The following is an 18,770-nucleotide window of genomic DNA, read 5'->3' as shown; positions in this document are numbered from 1 at the left end:
CTCCCCCCCTAGACAACGAGCATGTCCTCCCCCCCTAGACAACGAGCTTGTCCTCCCCCCCCTAGACAACGAGCATGTCCCCCCCCCCTTGACAATGAGCATGCCCCCCCCCCCATGGCTGCGTGCCCTATTTTGTGTGTTTATATTATTTGTGTCTTCCAGGACCGTGCCTGCTGTGGACTACTTCAGATTCGAAGGATTACGTCGATGACCGACATTTCTAACAAATAAAATGGTCAACGAGGGTGTGTCTGTGTTTTTTGTTCAATTAAATTTATATTTGTTAAAACCGTTACAAACGGTGTGAGTTATTTTTCTTCGACACTCTTCATAGTTTGTTTGCCACAGTAGTGGTGCCGGCTATACCGATGACAGTGCTCATTACTAAGGGCTGGCCTTAGTGTTTGCCTTAATTTTGGCAAATTCACACTAACGCCAATACTATTACCACGGTACCCACCGCCAACAGGGGTGCCGGGAACAAACCAGTACCAGACCGTCTATAGATCGTCAGGTACTGGGGCGGCCGCAGGCTGTTATTGTTGTGCTGGTATAGCCCCCTAACAGTGGCCTATCCCAGCTCACTAATGGCAGGCTGCTGCTGCTTTTTTGTATCTGGCTGAATTGAAAAATAGGGGGCACCCCATGCCGCTTTTTCCTCCAATTTTTGGCAAAAATATGCGTGGGGTCCCCCCTTAAAAGGGGGCTCCCGGGCTGTTTCCCCCATTTTTACAAAAAAAAAAATGGGGGGAAAAACGGCATAGGGTGCCACCTATTTTTTAAATCAGCCAGATACAAAACAGCAGAAGCAGCCTGCCATTACTGAGCTGGGATAGCGCACTGTTAGGGGGCTATTCCAGCACAACAATATCAGCCTGCGGCCGCCCCAGTACCTGGCCATCTATAGACGGTCAGGTACTGGTTTGTACACGGCTCTTGCCGGCACCCCTGGTGGCGGTGGGTACCGGGGTAATGGTATGGGCGTTAGTGTTTGCCTTAATTTTGGCAAATTCACACTAAGGCCAGCCCTTAGTAATGAGCACCGTCATCTAGCCGGGACCACTACTATGGCAAACTATGAAGAGTGTCGCAAAAAAATAAATCACACCGGTTTTAACAAATATAAATTTAATTGAACAAAAAACGCAGACACACCCTCGTTGACCATTTTATTTGTTAGAAATGTCGGTCATTGATGTAATCCTTCGAATCAGAAGTAGTCCACAGCAGGCAAGGTCCTGGAAGACACAAATAACACACACTGTGGCAGATGCACTGAATTATTGTGACATGCTCCGTGCACCCGCTCAATAAGATGTCCCCAAAATGGTATTAATCTAAGTGTCATCTCATACCGCAAAAATGACACCTTAACCCCTTAACGCTCTGCGCCGTAGCTCTACGGCGCAGAGGTATAAGGGATGTATGAAGAGGGCTCACGGGCTGAGTCCTCTTCATACAAAGGTGGGGGTTTTTGCATTTTGCACAAAACCCCCACCGCTAATAACCGCGGTCGGTGCTTGCACCGATCGCGGCTATTAACCCCCTAAACGCCGCCGGCAAAGTCGCCGGCGGCGTTTAAAAGACGGCGGCGCGTGGGCGCCGCCATCTTTTTTTCGATCGCCACGCCCCCGAACGTCATCGGGGGGCGGCGATCAGTTGCCATGGTAGCCTCGTGTCTTCTTTTGACACGAGGCTATCTGGCAGCTGCATATTCGTTACAATGAGCCAGTGGCTCATTGTAATGAATGTGCTGCAAAAATGCCATATATTGCAATACAGAAGTATTGCAGTATATGGTAGCAGCGATCTGACTATCTAGGGTTAATGTACCCTAGATGGTCTAAAAGATAGTGAAAAAAAAAAGAAAAAAAAAAGTTTAAAAAATAAAAAAAATTAATAAAATATTAAAAGTTCAAATCACCCCCCTTTCCCTAGAACGGATATAAAACATAACAAACAGTAAAAATCACAGACATATTAGGTATCGCCGCGTCCCAAAATGCCCGATCTATCAAAATATAAAAACGGTTACGGCCGGCGGTGACCTCCGAGGCGGGAAATGGCGCCCAAATGTCCGAAATGCGACTTTTACACCTTTTTACATAACATAAAAAATGAAATAAAAAATGATCAAAATGTCGCACAGACCTCAAAATGGTAGCAATGAAAACGTCGCCTCATTTCGCAAAAAATGACCCCTCACACATCTCCGTGCGCCAAAGTATGAAAAAGTTATTAGCGTCAGAAGATGGCAAAAAAATTTTTTTCTTTTTTGTACACATTCGTTTAATTTTTGAAAATGTATTAAAACACAATAAAACCTGTATAAATTTGGTATCACCGCGATCGCACCGAACCAAAGAATAAAGTAGGCATGTTATTTGGAGCGAAGAGTGAAAGTCGTAAAAACTGAGCCCACAAGAACGTGACGCACGTGCGGTTTTTTTTCAATTTTTCCACATTTGGAATTTTTTTTCAGCTTTGCAGTACATGGCATGTTAAAATAAATAACATTACGGGAAAGTAAAATTTGTTACGCACAAAATAAGCCCTCACACAGGTCTGTACACGGAAAAATGAAAAAGTTATGGATTTTTGAAGTTGGAGAGCGAGAAATGAGCCGGAAAACCCTCCGTCCTTAAGGGGTTAAAGAGGACCTGTCACCCGGAAATTCAGCACTAGGAGATGTTACTAAAGTAATCAGCTCCTAGTGCTAAACCAAACGCAGCGGTGTTACACAGAAACCTCTGATAACGTTAACTAACACTGCCACGCTGTACACTACAAACGCCGGACCGCTCTCAAAGTGGCGTATTCATGAGGGGGCGGGATTGTGGGCATGACACGCGGCAGTCACAGCCGGCCTATGGAACGAGCGGGGCAGTCAGGGGAAGAGGCAGCACCTCGGACCGCCCCCTCATGAATAAGTAGGACCCTTTGAGAGCGGCCTGGCGTCTCTAGGGTACAGCGCAGCAGTGTTTGTAAGTGTTATCGGAGGTTTCCGGTAACGCTATCAGTATAACACCGCTGCGTCTGGCTTAGCACTAGGAGCTGCTTACTTTAGTAACATCTCTGGGCGCGATCACACGGTGCGTTTTGCCTGCGTTTTCATTGCGTTTGAAACACATTACAACAGCTGAGGAGGCGATTTGCCTAATTACGTTACTGTTTACGTTTGTTTACATATGTCTTGACATTGCGTTTAGAGTGTGTTCTGTAAATAGAAAAGTTAACAGTAATGTCATTAGGCAAATCGCCTCCTCAGCTGTTGTAATGCGTTTCAAACGCAATAAAAACGCAACCAAAGTGCAACACGTGAACGCGCCCTCCTAGTACCGTTTTTCAAGGTGACAGGTCCTCTTTAAACAGCTCCACACACCGAAGTATAGAAAAGGTATTGGCCCCAAAATATGGCAAAATTAAGAATTTTTTTTTCTACAAAACATTAAAATTTTTTAAAAATCTACTAAAACATAATAATTCTTCTATAAATGTGGTGTCTCTGTGATTGTACCGACCAAATAATAAAGCAGAGGTGTCATTTGGGGCGTACAGTGAAATCTGTAGAAACAGGGAACAAAAGAAAATGGCGCAAATGTGTTTTTTCACCAATATCACTGCATTTGGATTTTTTCCCGCTTCTCTGTACACGGCGCAGAATATATAATACCGTTACTAGAGAGGACAATGTGTTACACAGAGAACAAGCCACACACAGCCCTGCACATGGAAAAATAACAAGTTATGGAAGATTGAAAGTGGGGAATGAAAAATGGAAACGCAAAAATAAATAAGGGCCTGGTGGTTAAGGGGTTAAGTCACATCTAGTAAAATAAAACAGGATAGCAGGCACTGAGGGGGGGTTGGGGGTCCTATTTGGCAGAGGGTCTAGGGAAGTGAAGTATTTCACACAAGAGCTGCCTATGCAGACACAGCAGTCACAGATACCTGACATCACGGCTGCTGCTGCTGTACACTCCCGGCTCTGCTACATGTGTTCTTCCAGGGCTGTGAGAGGGGGAGGGGGCAGGGAGCTGATATACACTCACAGATAAGAGGCATCACAGCAGGCATATCCTCAGAGGAGGGGGCGGGGCCAAACTTGGACTGAGGGGAGGTGCTGGGCTGTGCTCACACAAAGCCCCATCACAGCAGGCATATTGTCACACGGGGATAGGAGCATCATGATGAAGGGGAGGTGTGACTGTGCCGAAGACCAGATCGTCACAGCAGCGGAAAGATGCCTACCCAGCCTCCTGGCTTCACTGCAGCCATCCAGAGAAGGAAGTAGGTGTCGGGGGCGGAACACAGACGGAGGCGGGACATGGAGGCGGGACAAGCCAGAGCGGAACCCAGCGGGGAAAGCGGGACAGTAGGGAGCTATGATGGAGTTATCCACTTTCAGCAAATATTTGATATGGTGTGTGTAATGAAAAGTTAAACAATTTTTCAATCTACTGTCTGTATCAATTCCTCACGGTGTTCTAGATCTCTGCTTGCTGTCCAGCTTCTATGTTTACATCCAGTGGATAGAAATCTGTCTATGTGAAGTGAGGACAGGCAGGTGCAGGAGCCGTTATTATCACACAGCTCCTATTAAGCCCCTTCTACACTGGCGTTTTTCACGCGCGAGTTCTGCGCGTGCATTTGACGCGCAGAACTTGCATTGCACTCTGTCCCATTCAATGGCTCTTTCTCCATTAGCGTTGTTTTTGACGCGCGTGCTTGCGTTCGTTTGCACGCGCGTCAAAATCGCAGCATGCTCTATTTTTGCGAGTCACGCGCAATTTTCACGCCCCATTCAAGTCTATGGAGATGCATCAAGAACGCATTGCACTCGCAATCATTGCAAGTGCAATGCGAGTGCAATGCGTTTTAAACGTAAGGGTTGCTAGGTGACCAGAATAACAGTATTTCCCCTGCTCGCGAACGATCATTTAATTAAAAAAACACAGTGAAGAACAGTGAAGAATAGAATAAAACCAGTGAACACAGTGAAAACAGATGTATTTAAACATCTGCAATTTGTTCTTCACACATATATATTGTTCTTCACATGCTATTTTGGGCGCACCGTTCCGCGCGTATCTCCCGACAAGTAAGCAGATGTACCGAACATCTGTAATCTATTCTGCACTGTGTTCTGCACTGTGTTTTTCTCTTAAATGATCCTGTGTTCACTGGTTTTATTCTATTCTTCACTGTTCTTCACATCTGCTAACTTGTCGGGAGATAATATACACGGGGAACAGTGAAGAATAGATCGCAGATGTTTGCAACTTATCAGAAGACATTATTTTTTAATTAAATAACCCATTTTAATCCCAAACCATGGTCCCTTTGAAAAATGCTCGATTCTCCCATTGACTCGCGCGTGAAAAATGCGTCGAAAACGCAAAAAAAACGCTAACAACACGCGCGTGAAAAACGCAAAAACGCTAATTACTCCAAGGAAAAATGGAACAAAAACGCAGCCAAAAACGTCAGTTTTTCACGCATTGCACCCTGACGTGAAACGCAACGCTAGTGTGGAAGAGGCCTTACTCTCTGTGATAATAACGGCTCCTGCACCTGCCTGTCCATCATATCACATGGCCAGATTTCTATTCACTGGAATTAACATAGAAGCTTTCTATAGTAGGACAGCAAGCAGAGATCTAGAAACCTGTGAGGAATTGATACAGAAAGTTTATTGGCAAATTGGATAACTTTTTCTTAAACAAACAATATCAATTGTTTACTGAAAGTGGAGAACCCCTTTAATGCTACATCAGCATGTGATCACAGTTGGAGCCATTGGATTACGTCTTGAAATGCACATTGTGAACGCAGCTATATTGTTGTTCACGGTAAGTGGTGGGGGGCCCTGTTAGGATGCAGTCACACGTTGCAGTTAAAACTGCATCACAATTAGTTTTGAGGTGGTTTTAAGTGCAGTTTTGTCAATTTCAAAGGTGCAAGACATGAACTGAACAGGTGAATTTGATTTTGAAGGAGAAAGCTGTTCCACAAATGTCATTCACCTGTTGATTTGATGTCTTTTACTTAACCCCTAAGCGCACCAGGACGTTATAGTACGTCCCCGGGGCTAGATGCTTAGCGCACGGGGACGTTCTATAACGTCCTGCTTCTGGCACCGGCTCACGAACGGAGCCGGTACCAGAAGCAGCGGCTGTCAGCTGTCTAGTACAGCTGACAGCCTGCGCTAACACCCGCGATCGGAGCCGGCTCCGATCGCGGGTGTTAACCCCTTACACGCCGCGGTCAAACATGACCGCGGCGTGTAAGTGTGTTTGAGCTGTGGATCGGATCCCCCGTGCCGCTTACCGGGGGATCCGATCCACTTCTGGGCAGCTCCGAGGACTGGCATGTGCCCCGGAGCTGCCCGGTCTCCATGGCAGTCAGACCCCTTCCGGGTCTGGCTGTAAACTGCCTGAGCATGCGCAAGCTTGCTCAGACAGTTTACACTGCTCTACAATAAAATAGTATTGTAGAGCAGTGTATTGAACTTAAACCAATGATAAGAGCATCACTGGTTTAAGTTCAAGTATGTATAATTAAAAAAACAAAGTCAAAAACACTAAAGTTAACACATTAGAATAAATAAAAAATAAATACATAAAAATATAAGCCCCTAAAATGTCACTTTCCCATAAAAAAACTTAATAAAGTATAAAAAACATAAAAACACAAAAAAAACCCGCATATTTGGTATTGCCGCGTCCGTAACAATCTGCATAATAAAACAGAATTGTTACTGGACCCGCACGGTAAACGCCGGAGGAAAAAAACGCAAAAAACATTCCGAAAAAAGATAATTTTTAATTAATACCCTATAAAAAATGCTCTAAAAAGTGATTTAAAAAATGTTATGCACTCCAAAATAAGCCCACTAAAAAGAACAACTGTTCTCGCAAAAAATAAGCCCCTAACAAGATTTATCTGCCAAAAAATAAAAAAGTTATGCATATAAAAAGATGGTGATGCTAAAATGAATAAGATTTTCCCCAAATTAGTTTTTATTCAGTACAATTGAATAAAATACACAAAACCCCCACATATTTGGTATCCCTGCGTCCGTAACAATCTGTATAATAAAACAGAATCGTTATTAGATCCGCAAAGTGAACCCCGTAAAAAACAACCTAAAAAAACTCTCTCTGATAAAGATGATTTTTTATTAATGCCCTTTAAAGATGCTCTAAAAAAGTGATTTTAAAAAGTTACGCAATCTAAAATAAGACCACTAAAAAGAGCTATCATTCTTGCAAAAAAATAAGCCCTTAAACAGATTTGTTAGGTGAAAAATAAAAAAGTTATGCATATGAAAGACGGTGATGCTAAAATTAACAACAATTTTGCCAAATTACTTTTTATTCAGTAAAAATGGGAAAAAATAAAAAAAATATATATAAATGAAGTATTTTCATAAACGTGGCGACCCATAGAATAAAAATAATATACTATTTTCATGCTATGGTTAACGGCCAAAAAAAAAAAACACATAAAAATTTTCCTAAAAATTGATGATTTTCATTTCCTCCACCAACAAAGAGTTAATTAAATCTCACCAATTAGCTATAGATGCCCCAAAATTATGTATTAGAAAAGTGCATCTCATGTGGCAAAAGAAATAAGCCCCTATAGGTCCTCAATAAAAAAAAGAAAAAAATTATAGCCTGTACAATGTGACATAGCAAATCTGATTTGAATGGCGCCTCCTTCTCTTCTATGCCCGGCCGTGCGCCCATACAGCAGGTCACCACCACATATAGGGTATCGGTGTACTCGGGAGAAATTGCGTATCAAACTTTGTGGAGCCTTTTTTCATTTTATCCATTACAAATGTTTAATTTTCCACCCAAAATGAGTGTATTGTGAAAAAATATTACAATTTGCAGACTCCACCTCCATTTTGTTTTAACCCCTATAAAACACGTAAAGGGTTAACAAACTTCTTAAAAGTGGTTTTTCATACGTTGAGGGGTGTAGTTTCCACAATGGGGTAATTTACGAGTCTCGCTATTATTTAGGCCTCTCAGTGTCAATTAGAAGTTGAGCAGGTCCATCTAAATACAGGTTTTGGCGATTTTACAAAAAATGTGAAAAATGGCACCCAAATTCTGAGCCTCATAACATTCTAGTAAAATATGTGGAATCTGAAAAACCCATGCCAACATAAAGCAGACATTTGGGAAATGTAAGTTATGAATTTATTTGGGTGCTATGACTTTCTGAATCAAAAGTAGAGAATTTAGAATGTTGAAAATAAAGAATTTTTCAAAATTTTTGCCAAATTTTGTTTTTTTTCATAACTAAACGCAAAAGATTTCATCCAAATTTTTAAACTAATTTGAAGTACAATGTGTCACGAGAAAACAATCTCAAAATCCCCTGGATATCTAACAGCGTTCCCACGCTATAACCACTTATAGTGACACAGGCCAGATTTGAAAAATGGGACCGCGTCCTTTAGGCCAAAAGATGCTGTGTCCCCTAGGGGTTAAAGGGGTATTCTCGTCTGGGCATTCACATTCAGTTTGATTAATCTGCCATTAATAAACATTTCTTCAATTAGATGTTATTAAAAAAAAATGTTCCTGTGTGAAGATAATTTTCCATAAATGTAGTTATGTTGTCCCTTAGAAACGAGGTAGCTACCTCGGATACGGCCACCTCTGCTGGAGAGAATTCACAAATAAAAAGAAAATGTTGTATATGAAATATCTGGGAATTATTACATGTCCCACAGCCATCCTGTAGTAATGATCGCTGAATGCATGTGGTCAGGCAGGGCTCAATAGCACATGTCTGGCCACTGCTGCCTAAATGTGAGGTGGTCGTAACCGAGGAAGCTATCTCATTCCTAAGGGACAACATGGCTATGTTTATGGGAAATTATCTTCACACAGAAAAATTTTTTTTAATAACATCCAACTGAAGAAATGTTTATATATGGAAGATCAATGAAACTGAATGTGAATGCCGAGACGAGAATACCCCTTTAAGTAATATCACCTAAAACCAACCTAAAACTAACTGCGATGGAGTTTTAACTGCAACGTGTGACTGCACCCTGAGGCCGGCGCCACACGTAGCGCTTTGTCTGCGCTTGCAAACGCAGAGAAAGTCGCGCCCACTGGGGCGGGCCTCGGCCCGATCACATCGGCGTTTCTGTGGAAACGCCTGCGATCGGGAACGACCCGCCGGCCTCAGGGCGCGTTCACATAGTGGGATTTGGTTGTGTTTTCATTGCGTTTTAAAACGCATTACAACAGCTGAGATGAGGTGATTTGCCTAATTACATTACTGTTAACTTTTCTGTTTAAACATATGTGTTAACACATGCGGATTGTTAACACATGTGTTAACAAAGGTAAACAGTAATGTAATTAGGCCAGTGGTTCTCAACCTTTCTAATGCTGTGACCCCGCAATACAGTTCCTCATGCTGTGGTGACCCCAAACCATGCAACTCGCAGTAAAAACACAGTAAAATTGCTGATCCGATGGCTTTAGGCGACCCCCGGTTTTGGTCGTTCGACCCCCGCTGGGGTCCCGACCCACAGGTTGAGAACCACTGAATTAGGCAAATCACCTCTCCACAGCTGTTGTAATGCATTTCAAACACAATGAAAACGCAATCAAAGCGCAACATGTGAACGCGCCCTTAGAAATTTTGTCCTGGGGCCCAGGTGAGTCTAGTTACGCCATTGGTTCTCTGGTCATGATGTCACTGCTGCATCTCTGAGAAATTCTCTTCTCCGCTGCAACAAGTAGGCCGGCGGCACATGTGGCGTTTTGAACCCATTTTTGGGCCGTTTTTAACCCCTTAAGGACGCAGGGTTTTTCGCTCTCCAACTTCAAAAATCCATAACTTTTTCATTTTTACGTGTACAGACCTGTGTGAGGGCTTATTTTGTGCGTAACAAATTTTACTTTCCCGTGATGTTATTTATTTTAACATGCCGTGTACTGCGAAGCTGAAAAAAATTCCAAATGTGGAAAAATTGGAAAAAAAAACCGCACGTGCGTCATGTTCTTGTGGGCTCAGTTTTCCCGACTTTCACTCTTCGCTCCAAATAACACGCCTACTTTATTCTTTGGTTCGGTGCGATCGCGGTAATACCAAATTTATATAGGTTTTATTGTGTTTTAATACATTTTCAAAAACTAAACGAATGTGTACAAAAAAGAAAAAACATTTTTTGCCATCTTCTGACGCTAATAACTTTTCATACTTTGGCGCACGGAGATGTGTGAGGGGTCATTTTTTGCAAAATGAGGCGACGTTTTCATTGCTACCATTTTGAGGTCTGTGCGACATTTTGATCATTTTTTATTTCATTTTTTATGTTATGTAAAAAGGTGTAAAAGTCGCATTTCGGACATTTGGGCGCCATTTCCCGCCTCGGAGGTCACCGCCGCCCGTAACCGTTTTTTTTTTTTGATAGATCGGGCATTTTGGGATGCGGCGATACCTAATATGTTTGTGATTTTTACTGTTTATTATGTTTTATATCCGTTCTAGGGAAAGGGGGGTGATTTGAACTTTTAATATTTTATTAATTTTTTTTATATTTTAAACTTTTTTTTTCTTTTTTTTTTTCACTATTAGACCATCTAGGCTACATTAACCCTAGATGGTCAGATCGCTCCTACCATATACTGCAATACTACAGTATTGCAATATATGGAATTTTTGCAGGTCATACATTACAATGAGCCACTGGCTCATTGTAACGAACCTGCATAAGCCATGTAGCCTCGTGTCAAAAGAAGACCCAAGGCTACCATGGTAACCGATCGCCGCCCCCCGATGACGTTTGGGGGCACGGCGATCGGAAAAAAGATGGCGGCGCCCGCGCGCCGCCGTCTTTTAAACGCCACCGGCGACTTTGCCGGCGGCGTTGAGAGGGTTAATAGCCGCGATCGGTGCAAACACCGACCGCGGTTATTAGCGGTGGGGGTTTTGTGCAAAATGCAAAAACCCCCACCTCTGTATGAAGAGGACTCAGCACGTGAGCCCTCTTCATACATCCCTTATACCTCTGCGCCGTAGAGCTATGGCGCAGAGCGTTAAGGGGTTAAGCAGTCCGGTCAAGAATGCATGTGTTTTTGAAAAATGCATGCATTTTTGACCCGTTTTAATTAAGATAATTGGTAAAACTGATCAAAAACAGATGCGTTTTCAAAAAACGCATACGTTTTTTAACGGGCTTCTTAAAAACAGCCCCAAATTGGGTTCAAACCGCCACGTGTGCGGCCGGACGTACAGGGGTAGGAGTTGGCAGTTCAGCGGTAGTCACCGCAACAGTAGTGTGTGGAGCAGACGGGAGGCAAATGCACCTGGTGCCTGCTCCACCAACAACCGCCACCCATAGCCCTCCCCCATATACATCAAGACCCACCTACTCCTCTCCACCGCCGAGGGGGCAAAGAAATCTAATTTTTGTGTATGGGGCCTAGTGGTTAATACGGTCCTGTATATATCATGCAAAGCTTTCCATGCACATATGTAACCCACGGAAGGGGGAAATCATACCCTGAAATGGTTTGTTTAAGAATTAGTTTTAATAATAAATGTAAACGTTTAACTAATACAACCCACCTGGATTTCTGTTCCCCCATTTGTAAACGTCGCACCACCTTAGTCCATCTTTCTTCATCTCCTTTACTGAACATTCCAGTGTCCCACTGGAGGATGATAGCCTGCAGCAGTCCTAGGGAACATCACTTTGAGGGTGATGGCACACGTGGCGTTTTGAACGCGTTTTTGTTTTTGGCCCGTTTTTAAGTCCGTCATGCGTTTTTGACAGGTTTGACAATTATAAAAATTCAAACTGGTCAAAAATGGATGCGTTTTAAAAAAGAAAAACCCATGCGCTTTAACGCATTCTTTTTTGACGGACTGCTTAAAAACAGACCAAAAACGTTTTCAAAACGCCACACATGGCATTTTGAAACCGTTTTTGGTCCGTTTTTAAGCAATCCGTTAACAAACGCATCAGTTTTTGACAGGTTTTCCAAATGTGCACAATAAAAAACATGCGTTTTTTAACGGACTGCTTAAAACGCCATGTGTGGCATCACCCTAAGGCTGGTGCCACACGTACCGCTTTGTCTGTGTTTGAAAACGCAGACAAAGCCGCACCTACCGGAGCAGGCCGTGGCACATTTCCTCCATGTCACATAGCCTGAACTACCACATCCCCCCATGTCACACAGATTGCACCCCTATTCCCTCCATGCCACACACAGCCTGCACCCCCACATTTGCCCCTTGGCACAAAGCCTGCACCCCCCCATGTCATACAGCCTGCACCCCCCACACACCCCCATTGCACAAAACCTGCACCCCCACATACCCCCATGGCACACAGAGTGCACCCCAAAATCCTCTATGGGACACAGCTTGCACCCCCACATTCCCCATGGAATACAGCCTGCACCCCCACACCCCCGATGGCAAACAGCCTGCCCTCACTTCCCCCATGTCACACAGCCTGCACTCCCACATCCCCCCATGTCACACAGATTGCACCCCCATTCCCTCCATGTCACACTGCCTCCACTCCCACATCCCCCATGTCACACAGCTTGCACCACCACATTGTAAAATGTAAAAATTCTTTTTTTCTATTTTTTAATTCCCCCCCCCCCCATGGTTCCTATCCATAAATACAACCCTGCATGTGAGTGCTTGTCCACACCTTTTTTTCTTTTGGTACCTGACATTTTGGTGAATAAGAGACTTGTCTGCTTATAGAGGGGTAGCTGCCAAAGACATAAAAAGAAAAAAATAAATAAAGGGTCTTCTGGAGGGGTATTTTGTATTGTATATTTTATCAAGCAGTATGGATTATTTAGCTGACTGTTCCCATATGTCTGTGGACATCTAAAAACATCCATTTCGCTGTTCAATGCATTTTTCTGTATTTTTTTTTTCCTCCTATCAAGGAGTAATATCCGTGAACAACCACCATGCAATGAAACCGGTGATCATTACTGTGTAGACGAAAATGCAGAACGAAGAAACCATTATCTTGATTTAGCTGGAATAGAAAATTATACGTCAAGATTTGATCCAGGTAAAAACGTGTAAAATGTCTTTATAAATTATACATGTGTTATAAAAGTGGTCTATGAAGTAAAATAATTCCTGTGATATTGTGCCAGGTATAAACAAAAATTAACTATTATACTAATAAATGTGATTCTTCATCATATCACATACAACTCTGTAATTGTAGCATTCTCTGTACTAGCAGATGTTTACAACTTAAATAACTGTTACCAGTTATGGATTTGGGCTTCAGCATTCTGCCTTGGTCTAATCTTTGCTGATATTTCTGAACTATGTCTGTACAAATATCTTTTGGTATAACAACTAGTTGTGAATTTATCCATTCGTTTTTAGGAGGAATAATGGAGTAACAGGACTATGAAGACTTTGGAGAAAATATGTTGCCCATTTCCAAACTACCATATATACTCGAGTATAATCCGATTTTTTCAGCACAATTTTTGTGCTGAAAATTCCCCACTCACCTTATACTCAGGTATATGAGAAAAAAAAACTGAGTACTCACCATTCCGATGCCCCGAGCAGCACCTCTTCGATCATTATGAGTGCGGTAGGTCCGCAGCAGCTCCATGCGCACAGCCAGGCCACATCACAGTTGTGTGCACGGAGCTGTCGCGGACCTGCAGTCAGCATGAAGGAAGAGGAGGCACTGCCCACAGAGCTGCTGCGGACATGTCGTGCACATGAAGATAGTTGAGGAGCTGCCCTGTACGTCGGAAAGATGAGTACTCAGTTTAATTTTTTGACGGGCAAGCTATACGGTACAGGGGGCTGGCTATATACTTCAAGGGACTGGCAGGCTATATACTTCAAGGGGCTGGAAGGCTTTATACTATAGGGAGCTGGCAGACTATACATTACAGTGGGCTGGCAGGCTATATACTAAAGGGGGCAAGCTACATACTACAAGGGGCTGGCAGGCTATATACTACAAGGGGCTGGCAGGCTATATACTACAAGGGGCTGGCAGTTTATATACTACAAGGGGCTGGCAGTTTATATACTACAAGGGGCTGGCAGGCTATATACTACAGGGGGCTGGCGAGCTATATACTAGGGGCTCTGTAACCAATGCATTTCCCATCCTCGGCTTATACTCAAATCAATAGGTTTTCCCATTTTTTGATGGTAAAATTAGGTACCTCGGCTTATACACGGGTTGGCTTATAGTTGCGTATATACGGTACTCAGAAACAGTGCATTTATCCTTAGAGATGATCTGTCAAAGTAGTATGCCATGAACATCTGCTTGGATGGGAACCTGGCAGAACTTTCAATCTGCTGTTTGAAGGGACCATAACACTCATATGATCACTATTTGCCTCAAACAAATGCAGTAACCCCCCCCCCCCCCCTGGAGCAGCTGACTGCCCATGGTACAAAGAGTCAGACCCTATTACATATAATTTTATCAAAATATGTTATAAATATGTACAGCAAAATTCCGTCAACCTTTCTTCAAGTTCAGCTACAGTTACAGTGGGTGCATGCACATGTACAATTCTGCAAACTGTAAGCTAATTGTTTACTTCAGCTTCTTCTACATTCGGCCTTCAGCTCACAGGCTGGAGGGTTGTACATTTCAAAAGGCTATGTCTCCTGAACCCTGGCACGAAGTTATAGGTGTTTGAATTTGGCCGCTGGCATGACATTTATAAACATCATTTCTGCACAGGGCATGTGCAAATAGGACTTGAAAGGGTTAAGGAAATGTCATCAAAAGTTGTATCTCATAATATGCATTTAAGGGAAAGACATATTATTGAGCCAAGCCATACATTGAGAAGATTGTGCGGCTGCACCCAAGCCAGGCCCAAGTCACTCTTTTTTAACTTTGTCTTTTATTACAGCATTTTAGAAAGAGACATATAATGGAGATCAACATAAGAGAACAATGTATGATCACTTGATTTTCTAATCTACATTGAGCAACATTTGATGGTTTTTTTGTAAGGGGAACACCATTCCACTAGAACAGAATTTTACAAAATAACAATAATAACCTTTATTTTTTTAAAAATGTGATGATCATAATTAGAGAACACCAATGACTATATAGAAAGAGGAATTTATAATTAAATTTGCAGAAGCTTACAAAAGTCACCAGGAAAATGTAGGAAATGTACAGTCCTTTTCTTTGACTGATTTCAGCATATCAATGTGAGACACTGCTTGTCTCTCACACTGCTCTGGTGTAAATTTGGTCCACTCTTCTTCCAGTCTCATCCACAGTTCCCGCAAGGAAGGAACTATGTGTTGTTGAGGTTTTGATATACACTTGTGTTCACTCTGACATGTGGGTAACAGTTTTATTTCTTGCAGATTACAAACACTTGCAGCAAACACTTGTTGCACTGGTAGCACCGATCACTGGTGTTAACCCATCTAATGCCGCCGGCAAAGCTGCTGGCGGCTTCAAAAAACATGGCGGCACATGGGGGGCGGGGATCAAGGGGCGCATCAGTTGCCATGACAGCCTAGGGTCTTCCGAAGGTTTTAACTTATTCATTACAAAGTGCAATTCGCACATTGTAATGAATAAGGTGGAAATTCCCCATATATTGCCATACTGTAGTATGGCAGTAAATGGTAGGATCAAGCAGGCAATCTAGGGTTAAAGTACCCTAGGGGGTCTGAAAAATAGTAAAAAAATAAATAACAAAAGTTAAAAAAAAAATCATATATTAAAAAACCTAAAAATTCAAATCACCCCCTTTCCCTAGAAGTCATATAAATATAAATACACATTAGAAATCATAAAGAAGATAGGTATAGACCCATCCCAAAATGCCTGATCTATCAAAATATAATAACGGTTTTTCACAGTGTTGAACCTTGTATCGGAAAATCGCACTTTTTTGCCATTTTGAAAAATATTAAAAAATTAAATAAAAAGTGATCAAAAGGCCGTACAGGCCTAAAAATAGAAGCATTGAAAACGTCATCAAAAGTTGCAAAAATGACACCATTATAAGCGCCAGAAGAAGGCAAAATATATAATTTTTTTGTGTAGGAGGTTTAATTTGTTAATGTATGAAAACATTATAAAACCTATACAAATTTGGTATCCCCATGATCGCACCAACCCATGGAATAAAGTAGATATTTTGGGCGCACAGCGAAAGCCGTAAGCCCACACGAATACATCGCAAATGCATGTTTTTACCTATTTGACTGCATTTGGAATTTTTTTCCCACTTCCCAGAACATGTCCCAGTTCCCAGGCATGGAATATTAATTCCTTTCAAAATTCCCACTGACTTTAGACATCAGCGGGCGCAGATCCGGAGTCTGCAGCAACATTTTTAGACGTCGCTGCAGTTTTCTACTAATCGTGGGAGCAGGACCCGGTCTCCAGGTGTCAGAGGTTCGTTACCACTTCACCCTTCTCCGCTCCTCCGTGCATCACGCTGAACGAGTTCAATGCATAGAGGAGCTGAGCACCGTCGGGTCTATAGGGGTTAATCAGAGCTGCTGGGTGGGAAAAAAAAAAGTGTAAATGTTCCCCAGGGGCCTTTTATGACCTCAGGGGGGGACATATAAATTAAAAACACACACACACACACACATGCACAAAAATATTAACCGGTTACGCTCTGCATCTGATATATCGGACGCTGATCACAGCGTCTTATATATCGGATGCAAGCGCTACTTGCAATCTGGTCGTCACCCTGTCGCGAGATGACACCTGTGGCGAGATGCCAGGGTGACAGCTCGCTGGGGCATGACGGCATCGCCAGCCAACAACCCTCCGATGACATCAAAGGACCAATCAGTCATGATCGTCGCCGTTGGACAGTCAATACAGACTGGCCAATGACAGTGATATGTGACGATTTTTGGGCAGATCTTTCAAGCCCAACGCTCTCCAACATCACCATTTTGTGATTGGTGGTGTTGGAGAGAGTTGTGCTAGTGATCTGTCCCTTTACTGTACCCCAAAACACACGATTACCCCCGCATTGTCTGTTTTCCCTATCCCCCACAACCACTCAAGTGTGATCTGTTAGGAGTAGTAGTAGTAGCGTGGAGTAGTAGGCGTAGCGTGGAGGAGCAGGCGTTCTGCGGAGGAACAGGCGTTGTTCTGTGGTGTTCTGTGTAGGTTGAGTACTATCCCCCCACCATGTCCCAGAAGACATACACTGACTTGGAGGTATATAATTATATGGATTCCTATATGGAGTCTGCTAGTGGGGACGAGTGTGTGGACGTTTTATTTGTGGACCTAGTCCTCACAAAGAGACTCTGAGGAACCCCCCGAGAAAACCCTTTTTTGGTAGTAGTGCTGAAGTGCCTTGGACTTCTGAAGTGCCTAGGTACAAGGACAAGAGGGAGGTTGCGTCATGATTTTTGGGGTGTTTGTCTCCCGTGGCAGGAGCTGGGCACAAGATGACATAATGGATATTTTGTTCTATGCACTATCCATTATGTATCATCCTCGGGATCCACCTGTGGGGTTTAAATGCTCACGACACCCCTAGATTAATTAATGGAGGGATGTAGTTTCCAAATGGGGTCAGTTCTCAGGGGTTTCTACTGTACTGATCCCTAAGGGCAACTACAAATGTTTTATGGTGCCAAAAAAAAATGTTCTATTGCACTGGCACCTCACGGGCCCTGTGGACATGACATGGCACTCTAAATCCAAACGTGAAAACGGAGCTCCGAATACAAAATTTCGCTTCTTTCCTTCTCAGCCCTGCTTTGTGCCCAGCCTGTCAATTATTGACACATGTGTGATAGTGCCGTACTCGGGACAACCCGCAGAATGATTTTTTGGGTGTTTGTCTAAAGTGCAATGGGTTGGGCACAATGTATTAGGCACTAAAATGACATTTTTGAAATAAAAACAACATTTTTGATCTTCACTATTTACTTTGCATAAGATTTTAACCAGCATGTTGGGGGTTAAAATGCTCACCAGACCCCCAGATAAATTCATTGAGGGGTCTAGTTTCCAAAATGGTGACATCTTTGGAGGTTTTCTATTGTACTGTTACATCAGGGGCTCTTCAATCACACTGTGGCACCACAAAACATTTGCAGCCAAATTGGCCTTCCAAAAACCCAATGGTACGAACTCTGTTCTGGACATCGCCGTGCAACGGAACAGCAGTTGACATCCACATGTCTGGTACTGCCATACTCAGAAGAAGCAGGGCAAAAATTTTGGGATGTATATTTACCTCAAATTTCTTCTGAATGTGTCCAATGTAGAGCTACCGCATATACTCGAGTATAAGCCGACCCGAGTATAAGCCGAGACCCCTAATTTTAACACAAAAAACTGGAAAAACCTATTGACTCGAGTATAAGCCGAGAGTGGAAAATGCATTGTTCACAGCCCCAGTTTATAGCCAGCCAGCCAGCCTCCTGTAGTAGCCAGGTAGCCTGCCAGCTCCCCTGTGGTAGCCTGCCAGCTCCCCTGTGGTAGCCTGCCAGCTCCCCTGTGGTAGCCTGCCAGCTCCCCTGTGGTAGCCTGCCAGCCCCCCTGCAGCTCCCTCTGCAGCGCCTCTTCTTTTTTCAAGCCGGCGCCAGGTCCGCGGCGGCTCCGTGCGCGTGGCCCGGCGCACAACCATGATGTCAGCCACTGCCGGCGTGGACCTGGCGCCGGCTTGAAAATAGAAGAGGCGCTGCAGAGGGAGCTGTGGCGGAGCTGCTGCTGCCCGGGCCGTCAG

The 18,770-nt window shown here is 43.4% G+C and overlaps 1 protein-coding gene across 6 annotated transcripts in view; it reads left to right on the top strand.

Moving 5' to 3' along the window:
• Window positions 1–18,770, top strand: part of NKD2 (NKD inhibitor of WNT signaling pathway 2) — a 237,968-nt gene that overhangs the window by 157,443 nt on the left and 61,755 nt on the right. For 5 of the 6 annotated variants that reach the window (XR_011855850.1, XM_072153075.1, XM_072153076.1 and 2 more), the window contains one exon: window positions 12,963–13,093. Coding sequence is in view for 5 of the 6 variants with exons in the window: in XM_072153075.1 (XP_072009176.1) it covers window positions 12,963–13,093 (131 nt within the window). In the remaining variant the exon portion in view is untranslated. Of the gene's footprint in view, window positions 1–12,962; window positions 13,094–13,422; window positions 13,548–18,770 lie in introns of those variants that run through there. The other variant, XM_072153079.1, reaches the window with a different exon arrangement.

This window comes from Engystomops pustulosus, chromosome 5, assembly GCF_040894005.1.
Source record: "Engystomops pustulosus chromosome 5, aEngPut4.maternal, whole genome shotgun sequence".
NCBI classification, from domain to species: Eukaryota; Metazoa; Chordata; class Amphibia; order Anura; family Leptodactylidae; genus Engystomops; species Engystomops pustulosus.
The sequence above is the reverse complement of the archived record's forward strand: the minus strand, read 5'-3'. Positions and strand labels throughout refer to the sequence as shown.